Raw genomic sequence first — 12,926 nt, 5'->3', positions numbered from 1 at the left:
TTACAGCAGCAAGACTACTATATGCTCAAAAATGGAAGAATTCGACACTGCCTACAAAGGAGGAAAGAACAACAGAAGTGGACAACCCATGGCTAAGGGATATAGACAGTAAAAGATGAAGTAAATAATATGAAGCATTTTAGTGTAGTAAAGTGGCACAGCGCAATATAAATAAACAGTCTTATAAATACCGATATAAACACAGTCAAAAAGAATAACAGTACAATATGCAGCTTAGAGGTGGCTAATTGGAAATCAATATTAAATCGTGGTGCAACTAAGTTCATATCAGAGATGAGAAAGATGAACTGTGAGGACCCCTTGTTCCTGTAGAAATTAAATTTTTAAGTCGAAGTCTTCTTCTTGTTTTTCATAACAGGTGGAACAAGGAGATGGAACACTCTGCAGGACCGAGACCCAACGAGGAACCGGTCATCTACAACGCTTGTTTCCAAACTGCATCAAGGGCCAACAGACCTCCTCACCAAACATCTCTGGAAGCAATACTGATGCTTTACAAATTCTTAGCGACAGTCCGACGCACGTCTCTTAATTGGCCATGTGCAATTGTCAAAAAAAGTCAATAAGTATGTTGATTAACAGAAACTCTTCATAGATTGTTTACATGAAATAGTTAAGAATGATTCGATGACTGGTGGATTTTGATGTTAGAAAAAAGAGAGCTTTTAATCATTATCTACAGAAAGTCATTCATTCATTCCTTTTTTAGGCTTCTAGCCCTCCCTCCCCGCAAGTGGGCTCTGGGTGGGTTACAACAATTTTAATACATTTTAAAAACAAAACAAAACAACATCAACATCAATTATCGGGGGGAGGGGGAACCATCATTATCATCTGATAACTGTACAGCCCCCCCTGCTAAGAGGCTGGTAGGGAGGCTCCTTGGTGTAAATTTGACATGATACGAATATTTGTTTGGGAGAAAATTGGAAACCTTTTCGTTTAGATAGTTGGTTTTTCCTTTACTTTCGTTTTTCTCTGTATGACGTATGTTTTGTTATTCTTGTTTGTTGATTAGTTGTTTTTTGTTTTATTAGTATGTGCCATAGATCCAGAGGAGTTAGCCGTGTTAGTCGGTAGTTGCAAAATGGCAAGGAGTCCAGTGGCACCTTTAAGACTAACCAACTTTACTGTAGCATAAGCTTTCAAGAACCACAGCTCTCTTCGTCAGATGCACCCGATGGCTCTCAAAAGTTTATGCTACAGTAAAGTTTGTTAGTCTTAAAGGTGGTACTGGACTCTTTGCCATTAGTATGTATGTAATCATAGTGTTTTTAGGTTTGTTTTCTAATGATATAAAACTCTTAATAAAAAAGAGGAAAGCTCCCACTCTCCTGGCTGACTGCAAACTGCAAAACTAAATTATTCAAGAGGGTTTTCTTACAAAAGGAAACAGGACTGTGTGCTATAAGGAAATGATTCAAGGATATGCTTCGATAAAGGGATAGAGACTATACTACTACTAGGCACTGCCTGTTACCACTGTTTATTAAGTCATGACAAATTGCATACATTTTGTTTCAACAGTATTTCAGCTTTGTATCGGATTTCAGCTTCTTTTCAAATTTCTGCAATCTATTGTATTGTTTATTGTCTCAGCTGTTGACTATATTGAATTATACTGTGCTGAATTATACTGTGTAATCCACCTTGAGTCTCACTGAGAAAGGCAGACTATAAATAATGTAAATAAGCAAAAATAAAAACTGTAAAACTGCCTTGGTTGCAATGACAGCAAGCTGGTATACAAATGCATCCGATCAGATCAAATAAAGACATACATACCCCAGCCAATCAGGATGTACCACCAGAAGTACTTCTTCTCTGAAAAGAAGGAGATGACCAGAAGGGTATGAAGGTACAAACCTTCGACTAGGAGCCAAAAGAAGTTGGCCATGACGCAATACTGGAAGAAGACCATAGCCACCTTGCAGCCAACCTGAAAGGAAAGATGGGGACAAGTTTCACGGAGGAGAAGGTTAGATGGAAAAAATTTATCCACAATGTGCAATTTCTACTGTAGAGATGGCCTTGGCTAGGAATGTTTAAAACAGCTTTCCAACATTATCTCTGGAGCGTGGGAGTCACTGCAGCTTGTGGTTCCTTCCCAAATGGTGAAGGAAATGTTGGAAGCCCCAAATCATGTGGGAGGAGCTGTGGTGTGACTGGTGAAAAGAGGCGTGACTCCACCAGTTCATTCCAAATGGTTTGGGGCTTTGGATATGAGCCAGGTGGCTTGAGAAGGAACCGAAGGTAATGGGAGAAGGAGGTCTCAAGAAGGCCCGAATCCAGCAGCAGGGTTATTTGATAAGATGTCTACAGCCTCCCTGCTGAAAAGAAGGCCACAGTGCCTTGTTTGTGCTACATTTTGTGTGTTGATTTCAACATACACAGATGGGGATGTAGAATAAGTCCTGTGGTCTGACCCCATCTAGGCACAATCATCAAGTTATGAGTACAGCCCATTGGTGCACACGGGAGCACTGGGTTGTGTGGGGAAGCTTCTGAGACATCACTTCCTGTTGGGAAGTGACATCATGACACTCTAGGAATGTCAAATTCCTAAGCATTATGATGACATTCCTGTTCCAAAGCAGGAAGTGATGTCCAGGCGCCAATATGCCCTTCCCCCTGCCATTTCATCAAATGAGGCTGGGGGATTGGGCGCATCGCTGAGATGTTCCCCATCAGAATCTGGTAAGTGGCAGCCCTACTTCACCTCCATCTTCAGGAACGCAGCTTTATCGACCATTCCTGATCATGAGGATGCAGCTTGCATGAATTTTTACACATGTAGCTGTTATGCTCATGACCCCAGCAATTGTCCATATGCGGGGATGGAGGCAGCATGCATGTTCTCACTCCCCCTCTGTTGTATATCGAAATCGACACGTATTATGTTGAGTAAACAGAGCTAGTATCTGAGAATAACATGGGCTACATCTTAACAAGTTCCTCCAAGAGGCCCAGTTCCCACTGAGGTAGTGATCTTGTTTCTGGACTCTACCACATCAGACTGCAGGTAGCTTCCACACAAGTCAGTTCTGTTCACTGTGCCAGGGAGAAAGGCAGGCTAGATCCTGTTCTCTTTTTAATCTGAAGGGAATATTTTGGGTGGAGGAGTATTCAGCAAGGGTAAGTCCCACTTGCTGTCTGACATGGTACAGCCTAGACATAAGCTTACCCTCTCAGTGAGGGTCAGTCACTCCCCCTCTCTTCCTATGACTTAAAAGTCATTCTTTTTTAATTTAATAGAAATTTTATTTAAAAAGAAAAGATATGAAAATAGAAAGTGTATAATAAAAGATTATACAAACACTACATTTGAAATTGAGTTGAGGGTTATACAAACTTATATTAACAGTACATTTGGAATTAGTCTGAGACCTATACAAGCGCCGGATTTAAAATTACATTGAACGAATAGAAAGATACATTCAAAATTTGCCATAACTAAACGTAATTGTGTATAGCTCTCCTTCTCCCTCCTTGGTTACTTATACAAACTATAATATCAACTTTTTTTTATTAGTCATTTCCCTATGTTTTATCTTCTTGTCTTTATACTAAGTTACTTTAATTAATGTTGATTTCTGCCTAAGTAGTCAAAGGAATCCTTCCATTTCCCCCCAAATCCAGCTATCGGTCTGTTATGTAGATGAGTAGTTAATTTGGCCATTGATGCATATTCATAAATCTTATCTATCCAGTCTGACACATCAAGACATAAAAGTCACTCTCAAAGCAATAGAGGACTGTAGAGAATTGGCTGCTGGAACTCAACCCAAGAGACCTACATGTAACCAAACTCTTCCCTAGGTGGAAAAACAAAGAGGGTTGGATCCAATGTTCCCATTGTTGAGAAAGAGAGGAAGGGGTCCCCTTTGACCACCCAAAAGTCTATGTTTGGGGATCATTCACGGGACCTGCTCTGGACAAAAGCCATGTGGAATGGGACTAGTAAGGCCGGGGCATTGGGCGTTTGAGCCAAAATTTTGTCTGGATCCAATCCAAGATATTCCTTTGACAATACATGTATCTAGATCCAGAGTTCACCGTGTTAGTCTGTAGTAGCAAAAGAGGAAAGAGTCCAGTAGCACCTGCAAGACTAACCTACTTTATTGTAGCATAAACTTTCAAGAGCCACATGTACCTAGGTAATCCAGAAATTGTCAGTATGTTCCACGTTCTTACATTTAACCTCTCTGAACTGTCACTGCTATAATAACATAAGTAATAACAACATTCAATTTATATACCGCCCTTCAGGATAACTTCGCACCCACTCAGAGTAGTTTACGAAGTGTGTTATTATTATTCTCACGAGAATCACGTGGGGCTGAGAGAGCTCTGAGACAACAGGCTTCAAGCAGAGGAGTGGGGAAACAACCTGGTTCTCCAGATTACAGTCCTGTGCTCTTAACCACAAAATCAAACTTACTATGATGGACCAGTTACTCCTGCTGAAAAGCAAAATGGGTTGTGCTTCCGGCATATCAACTTGCTAGAAAGTTTCTCGAATGCCCCTGATAATAATCAAATACTAGGAAAAAATCCACGTGTATCAGTGGCTTGAGAAATTTATCTCCACAATATCTGGTTCCTGGGACCCCCAATTCCAACCCCCACTTGCTGTGAATCCTCTGGAGTGATCTTGGGGCTGTCCCATCATCTCAGCCATACCAAACTACACAAGGTTTTAGTGCGGATAAAATGGGAAAGTGATATATGTTGCTCTGCGGTGGAATGGGTGTGATAAAAATGCATTAGATGATAGATCGACTTGATCAATACCCAGTGCCTGCTGAACAAAGAAGAAGAATTATGAATAATACCCACCATGGTAATAATAAACACTGAAATTATTCAGCCGCTATTGTGAAAAAATATGATAATGAATTCCTCACAGCCGAAGTTTGAGAAGAATCATGTAAGGAAATTCAAGACCATTCATCTCCTCCTCTTCTTGATTTCAGCTATGGGGATAATTTCAGATTCCAGAGGAGTAGTTGCATTTGTCTGTTGCAGCCAAACCAATTTTTATGCCTCCTTAAAGACCAATGGATTTACTGACCCTGCCTTATGAGATGCATTACCTTTAGATGGCACGCGTGCTCATGTGGAGAGAAGCACACAGTTGCATAGGCGTTCATATGTATGGTTGCCAGGTTGCCTCCCCTCCTAAAGGGACAGGGGTCCTGTCATTCACCATTTTTTTTTTGCATGCATGCTCTCAACTCTTGCATGCCTGTCAAGCTGGATGCTTCTCCAGCACTTGGGTAGAAGCAGGAGGGAGGTGGTATAGGGGGCAGGGGATGGAGGCACCGCAGAAAGACCTGCTGGCACTGCCATCAGCTCTTGCAAGCTAGCTGCCAGCAGCTTCTCCCCCACTGGCAAAAATGCCAGACATTTATATGTCCGGTATTTTAACCGCGTTTCCCTTGGACAGCCCGATGAAAAACTGGACTGTCCAGGGGACAACCGGACATCTGGCAACCCTATAATCATATGCACACACATTTATGGATGCAGAGAACAATAGCTGTCATCAGTGGTGCTAGAATGCCATGAAAGATTAGAGGCAGCAGTGGGTGTTGAGAGCCCAAATGTAGACAAGAGCAAAACACAAAGCTGCATCCTACACCGCCCTTCTACTGTTCCATCCTAAGGACTCCACTTTCCAAATTACAGTTTCTCCTATGTTTATTTTAAATGCCATTTGTTTTCTTCTGCAAAAGTATACTCCAGGAATGCTTCATCAAGGAGCAGGATAATGAGGGGAGAGGGGGGGGGAATTTAACTTCCTCCTCCTTTGCCATTTTCTCATTGGAAAAAACTACTTTTTTTACTTGTTCACAGGTACTCAGTTCCTCCCTCTCAATTATTTATTATGATTATTTATGAATTATATTATTTATAGATAGAGATGGGCACGAAATGAAATATGAACGAAAATTAAGCACGAACCACAATGGTTCATGGTTCGCAAACCACAGTTCATCAGATTCCATGTCTGACAAACCACCATGAACTTTTAGGCTGGTTCATTTGGTTCATTTTTTGGTTTGTGACTGCAGATTATGGCCTGGTACCAATCAATCAGTTTCCTAGGCAACAGCGGATGGACTTTCTGCAGACCTTCTGCTGGCACAGAAGTGACCTTCTGCTGACCCAGAAGTGATGATTTTCTGACCTGGATGTGATGTTTTCACTAATCAAATGAACCGGTTCGCGAACCAGGGGCAGGTTCATGAAAGTTTGTGGTTCATGGTTCGTGAAATTTGACAAACCACAAACTGCATGGTTCAGTTTTTCCCCGGTTTGTGCCCATCTCTATTTATAGGCCACAGGTACTCAATTTCCCCCCTCTCAATTATTTATTATTTTTATTTATGAACTATATTATTTATAGTCCATCTTTCTCACTGAGACTCAAGACAGATTACAAAGTCTCATGGAAGACCCTTATTAACTTTTTGCACGAAAAAGAACAAGAAGAATTAACGACCTGTGCTTTAGAAGACTAGGGAGAAGGAATTTTTAGATGGAAAGGGGGAATTTTTATTAATGGTAAGTTAGTGTAGCATAAGTATCATTTTTTGATTTCTTCAAATGGAAAATTGGTATATATTCCTATTATATAGATGTTTTCTTGTTTCTATCTTTTTCTTTATCCTTTTCTCTGTCCTTATTTTTTCTTTTTGAGTATATGTTTTATTATTATGTTAGAAATTTTAATAAAACTTTATATATTCAAAAAGATGGATTACACAGTGGAAGTCAGTACAATCAATGGGACAGGAATCCCATAAATAAGGCAATCGAATTTGAACCGAGGAAATCTGAAATCAGCAGAAATCCGAAACAAAGGCGAAACTTATGCAGTGAAGGTAAAAACTGTTTTTTTCAGGGAGAAAACAGGAGGAGAGGAGAGAGGTAAATATTCCCTCTCTCCTCACACCCCCTCAAGAAAAATGTTCAAAATAAGCACAAAAGATTTATCACTGCGAAAACAGAGCGGAGACTCCGGTGGTGCTGTTTGTACTCACTTGCAGGGCTGTTTTTCAGCTGGAACGCGGTGGAATGGAGTTCCGGAACCTCTTGAAAATGGTCACATGGCTGGTGGCCCCTCCCCCTGATCTTCAGACAGAGGGGAGTTTAGATTGCCTTCTGCGCGGAGGGCAATCTAAACTCCCCTCTGTCTGGAGATCAGGGGGTGGGGCCACGAGCCATGTGACCATTTTGTCCATGGGCAATCCACTGAGTTCCACCACCTCTTTTCCCAGAAAAAAAGCCCTGCTCACTTGCAAATGCAATCACACAAAGGGAGCTTCCGTGAAAGTGGCATTCCCGTGTGCTGAGCAAGAGACAGCCTGCATGTGAATTCAGGACCACACATAAAATCCTGCACTTGAGCATTCTCAGATAATTGCAACATGTATTTCCACTCTTAGTCGTCATGAGTTGCATCTACCACAAAGAGCCCCTTTCTACCCTTACTCAATCCATTTCTCCCCTCTCTCAGCTATCTTTGCCTCTCCTCTCCACCTCTTCCCTCTGGTTTCTCCTCTCTGCATTGTTAAAAGTTTGCTGGTAAGAGCTCCAGAGCACAGACCTCTCTCACTTTGCCAACATCCACGCACAGCAAGGGCATGATAGAAGACAGCCGCAGCAGCCATAAATATCTTGAAAGTCAGATGGTGCAGTGTCTTGCGGTGCCCAAGGAGAGACAGGCCATCTCTTGACCTTTGCAGTTTTATGAAGAAAATTAACCCTGCAGGTGCAAAGGAGGTCAGAGGAAGTCGTCTGGGGTCAGAAGGAGAGACCCAGGGAGGTATCAGAGAGCCAAAATGCAGGCTGGGAGCAGCTCGGTTGAAATCTACTGTGTTGAGTAGTTGGCTCAAAGCAATTACATGCCAGGTCAACCAGATGGCACCAAAATGGCCCTGGAGGCAGGGAGACCAGAAGGGATTTGAGGACAAGCAGTGGCCAGGAGGCAAGGCTTCTGGGCTGGTGCACTGGAGCTTGTGATGTTCTCATTCCCTCTGAATAGAGTGAACTGATGCCCGCGTCTTTTCTCCCAAGGCCCCGCTCAGCATCCCAGCCATTGCCTCCCTTTTCTTGCTTGCTTGATTACAGGCTAAGTAAAAGGCTCATTTGCAAAACTTGGTTTTTGGAGTCACAAAGCAGAGCACAATCTTTGGCTTGAAGTGCAGTAGAGAGAAAAATTGCTTTTAGGGGTCTCACAAAAAGTCTGTCTAGTTCATTCTTTGGCCTACAATTATTGCCACAGTGTTTTCGGACATCAGAGATATACTGACTCTCCATATGGAGATTTCATGCAGCCATCATGGCTACGAGCAACTGAGAAATCATCTTTGCGTTCATCTTGCTGACTAAGCTTACACATATCTTGTGGCAGTGAGTTCCACAAGCTGATTATTCTCTGGGTGGAGGAATAATGGTCTAGCCAAATAACTCAGCGACCCCAAGTTTTAACATTACAGGGGGAGAAAGACATTCTCTCTCTTTACCCTGGCCGTCGTCACATGGCCCCTTATTTCATCAGTTTTGTGCTAGAAATCGTTTCCTCTGTTATCGTTATCAGAACGGATTCTCCCATCTTTTGATGACTGCTTGTGCTTCCAGTCGGTCACATTAACAGGGAAAAGTGCAATTTGATGGGCAGTCAAAGTGCCTCTGGAAACAGGGCCAAAAAAATACCCCCCCCCTTTTAAAAACATTTTTTTCGCATATTTGCGCTATATCACACTTCCGTTATACCAATGTTGTGCTGGGCCAACATTGATATATATATAGATATAAAAAGGGGGAGCCAAGATGGGCAGCGAAGCAGAAAATCCACGGCTACTTGGCACTAAAATTTTAGAGAAAATGTCAGTGTACTCAATCAGTGTAAACTGCTTCAGTTGTTCTCGCATGGCTGAATATTGCAATAGTGCTATAAGGCTTACATTAAAAAAAAAATACTTTGAGGCTTAATTGCGGGTCGTGCTGGGGCTTGTGGGATTGTGGGGTGGGAGAATCAGCGTTAGCTGGGACAGATGATCGGGGGAGTGAGTGCTTTGGCGTTGCAAAGCATACACAAACGATCCAGGGCATTCACATGGAAGCAGATGAGCATGACATAAAGAGTAACAAAGCATGGTTTGGGGAGAATGGTGAAATCGCAACAGAACCGGAATAAAGTGAGCATTCAGTGGGAGATGGTGCTAGTTTGGCGCTAAATTTATGGCTGCGTGACAACGACCACTATTATAAATTATAAACAGGATGAATAAATGCTCCCTATTTAGTTTTTATGTTATTTTTTATTTCATTTATACTCCTTCCTATTTTACTATCACATCAACCCTGCAAAGAAGGTGATCCTGAGAGTCAGTGATTGGGCCAAGGTCACTCAGAGCATTTCATGGCAGAGTGGAGATTCGAACTCGGCATCCCAGGTCCAACATCATAGCCATAACACCAGCTTGCCTCTCTGTTTCAATATGCTAGTATGGATGAGTTAAAAATGAGAAGCAGTCCACGAATCATGCATCAGAGGTATACCAGCTGCTTTCCCTTTTATGATGCCTGCAGACCACTTCAGATGCTAAGCTTACAAAAATTACTAACACTCACTATTTAGTACGTTTTTCTCCCAGCAGTCCAGGGAATACATAGTCTTCCTCATTTTATCTTCACCACTACTCTGTGAGGTACGTTAGGCTGAGAGACACTGACTGGCCTAAAGTCACCCAGGAACCTTCCCTGGCAGAGTTAGGATTCAAACCCGAGTCTCCCAGATCCTACTCTGACATTCTAACCACTACACCATATTGTCTCTCATGCTTGTAGAGATAAACTTGGAAAGAATAAGCAACTGGGAGTCAAATTAGAACAGTTCATTGTTTTGCGTTTTGGACGGGATAGGAGATTAATCCTGGGCTTGGAGAAGCCAAATTACCTGTCCTGAGACTGCATAGATCCTTGTCGAGCACTCTCTTTACAGACACACAAATACTCATTTCGTCTTGATTGCTTGCCGAAATATTTTCTCTCTTCCCTTTCTCACTCTTACAACTAACAGCACCAAAACTCAGACTGAACATTGCTATTATTTGTATCTTGCCTGATTGGATAGATGCTCCCTGAAGTACACATCGCATACAAAAATGCCCTTCATAAAGTCAGCAATCGATATGGAAAATATAAACTCCCTCCGATGTAATGAACCCGTCAAGATAATCCATCAGCTCAGCCTAGTTCTCGGAAATCCTTTCCAAAATGAAAAAGTGTTATGGTTCCGTCCTGAAGGCCAAGTTGATGTTCTCTGGTCAACAGGGGTGCGACTTGACAAGTTCTCCTCTGCCCCCAGTCATGTAACCATGGGAAGAGATCAAAGGATTCATAGCTCATAGGTCCAAATCACATAACCTCCAGTCGGAGAGGTACTGGGTTAGATTGTTTTTCTTAATTCTTCAACACCTAAACTAAAATCGATTTAAAATGGCAAATGAAGCCCAGCAGTAGCTTAAAAAATAATATACTCATAGCATCTTAAAGCAGGGCCTCAGGACAAAAACACAAAACTGATCAATGAAAAGGTGATTCTTCAGATTGTACCAGAGGACCGCGAGGGATGGTCCGTGCCTCCCAGGGTCCACAAGCGAGGGGGAGCTGCAGAAATTCGATGGTTAATTATATGTTCAACAGCCCCAGCCAACATCTCATATGAGCATTCACATCATTTAAGATTCTGTCTTTGAGAATGAACCTCTAAAATTGCCTTCTGTTGTCAGAGAATCGGTTCTCCTATTGCTTTTGATGCTTTGTGCGTATGTTTTACTCTTCACACTGTAAACCACTTTGGATTTCTTAAAAAAAAATAGATCCAAAGGAGTTAGCCATGTTAGTCTGTAGTCGCAAAATAGTAGAGTCCAGTAGCACCTTTAAGACTAACCAACTTTATTGTAGCATAAGCTTTCGAGAACCACAGTTCTCTTCGTCAGATGCATCTGGACCCTTTATTATTTTACTTTTTTTTAAAAAGCACAGCAAGTTATGTCTTTAAAATAAAAGATATATTAACATCAACATCAACATTAATATCAATATCAATGTTAATATTAATAATAACAACTGTGCTTATATATCGCTCTTCTAGACAGATTAGTGCCTCACCCAAAGCGGTGAACAAATTAGTGATATTATTATCCTCACAATACAGCTGGGGAGCTGGGGCTGAGAGGAGCGGCTTACCCAAGGCCACCTGCTGAGCTCATGGCAGTAGCGGGAGTCAAACCAGCAGAGTGCTGACTCACAGTCCAACCACTTAACTACTATGATACAGTGATGCCCTAATAGATAGACAGGCAGTCTTGAACTGTCAGTCAGCCTCTTGGTTTAAACTCTTCAAGTGCAATCATTCTAGAGCATCTTACCTAGTTAGTATTGCAAACTATAATCTTAGAGCAGCCTTCACATCCCTACGCTTCGAAACAATGCCAACTGCAGTTTTAGCAGGCCGCTACAGTAAAATACCTAAGGACCAGCGCTTCTGTCCCTGTGGAACATCTGCAATTGAGGACTTACCTCATTATATTCTCAACTGTCCACTGTATGTCCAACCTAGGACTAAATTTCTTTTTGAGATGTTGTCCAGCCTTTGTACCCACTCAGACCCTGAGAAGACTGCAATTTTATTAGCTGACTCTGATGCTAACGTATCTCACAAAATGGCTTTATATGCCCTGGCTTCAAAAAAAAATACAGGCCAATGCTGTACTTACGGGATAACATTAATATTGTACATTGGGGATTTTTATTGTCTTTACTGTTTTAACTGTGTATACTTTTATTGCCCTATATGAACTTGACAACTGGAAATGGTTTAATGGCTGTATCTAGTTTTAAATTTTAATGATTTGACCATGTATCTAGTTTTAAATTTTAATGCTTTTGACCATGTCACATCAATTTTATTCAAACTTGTGTTTCTGTTCTGTTTGTTGTTTGTGACTTGTAATGGCCTATGGCTGTATACAATAAACATTCTATTCTATTCTATTCTATTCTATTCTATTCTATTCTATTCTATTCTATTCTATTCTATTCTATTCTGATACAGCATAAATGTTGCTATTCGCCTCCATGAGATTGGCATCATAAGAAGACCAATCCTAGGCTTTGAATTCTGAAGAGAAAGCCTCAAGTCCCAAGAGATTAGAGGAGGGTTTTAATGTTGTGTCTGTTCATTGTCGTTTGGTCACCCAGGTGTAGGGTTTACCATATGTTTTCTTCAATGTAGACCTTTGGCAATAGGCATTTTGAAATTTGCACACACTGAAATATGAGAATGCCTTGGCCTGGATAGCCCAGGTGAGCCAGATTTTGTCGGATCTCAGAAGCAAAACAGGGTTAGCCTTGGTTAGTAATTGGATGGGAGACCTCCAACGAAGACCAGGGTTGCAGAGGCAGGCAATGACTAACCACCTCTGTTAGTCTCTTGCCTTGAAAACCCCACCAGGGGTCGCTATAAGCCAGCTATGACTTGGTGCTGGGAGTGAATACTATGTGGGTAGTGCATCACTAGGAGGGGGTGGTATTGCCACTTCCCATACTTACCAAAATTCCTGGGAGGCTAGTTATCAATGTACAGGATTCAGGCGGGGTCTTAGGAACATATAACTGGAGCATTATTGTAGGTAACAGTCTTCCTCGCCCCCACCCCCAGTGTTTCCTCTCCAATTCAACCACCTGTGGTTTTCTTCTCTCAGTTGACCTTCATAATCTCCTCTAATAGGAAGGCAATGTCAAGACATTTCAGATGTGTCTCTTTGTATAGGCAGGCTACATGGTATGCACACGTGGCTGTCCCCCCCTTCCAATGCGCCGGGTTC

At 41.8% G+C, this 12,926-nt stretch overlaps 1 protein-coding gene across 1 annotated transcript in view; it reads right to left on the bottom strand.

The window, feature by feature from the left end:
* LOC129337975 (vasoactive intestinal polypeptide receptor-like) overlaps positions 1–12,926 on the bottom strand; it is a 156,724-nt gene that overhangs the window by 23,320 nt on the left and 120,478 nt on the right. The window contains exon 7 of the mRNA XM_054992007.1: positions 1,807–1,960. Coding sequence (XP_054847982.1) covers positions 1,807–1,960 — 154 coding nt within the window. The remainder of the gene's footprint in view (positions 1–1,806; positions 1,961–12,926) is intronic.

This window comes from Eublepharis macularius, chromosome 11 (assembly GCF_028583425.1).
Source record: "Eublepharis macularius isolate TG4126 chromosome 11, MPM_Emac_v1.0, whole genome shotgun sequence".
Lineage (NCBI taxonomy): Eukaryota > Metazoa > Chordata > Lepidosauria > Squamata > Eublepharidae > Eublepharis > Eublepharis macularius.
Note: the sequence above shows the minus strand (reverse complement) of the source record. Positions and strands in the feature narration are given on the sequence as shown.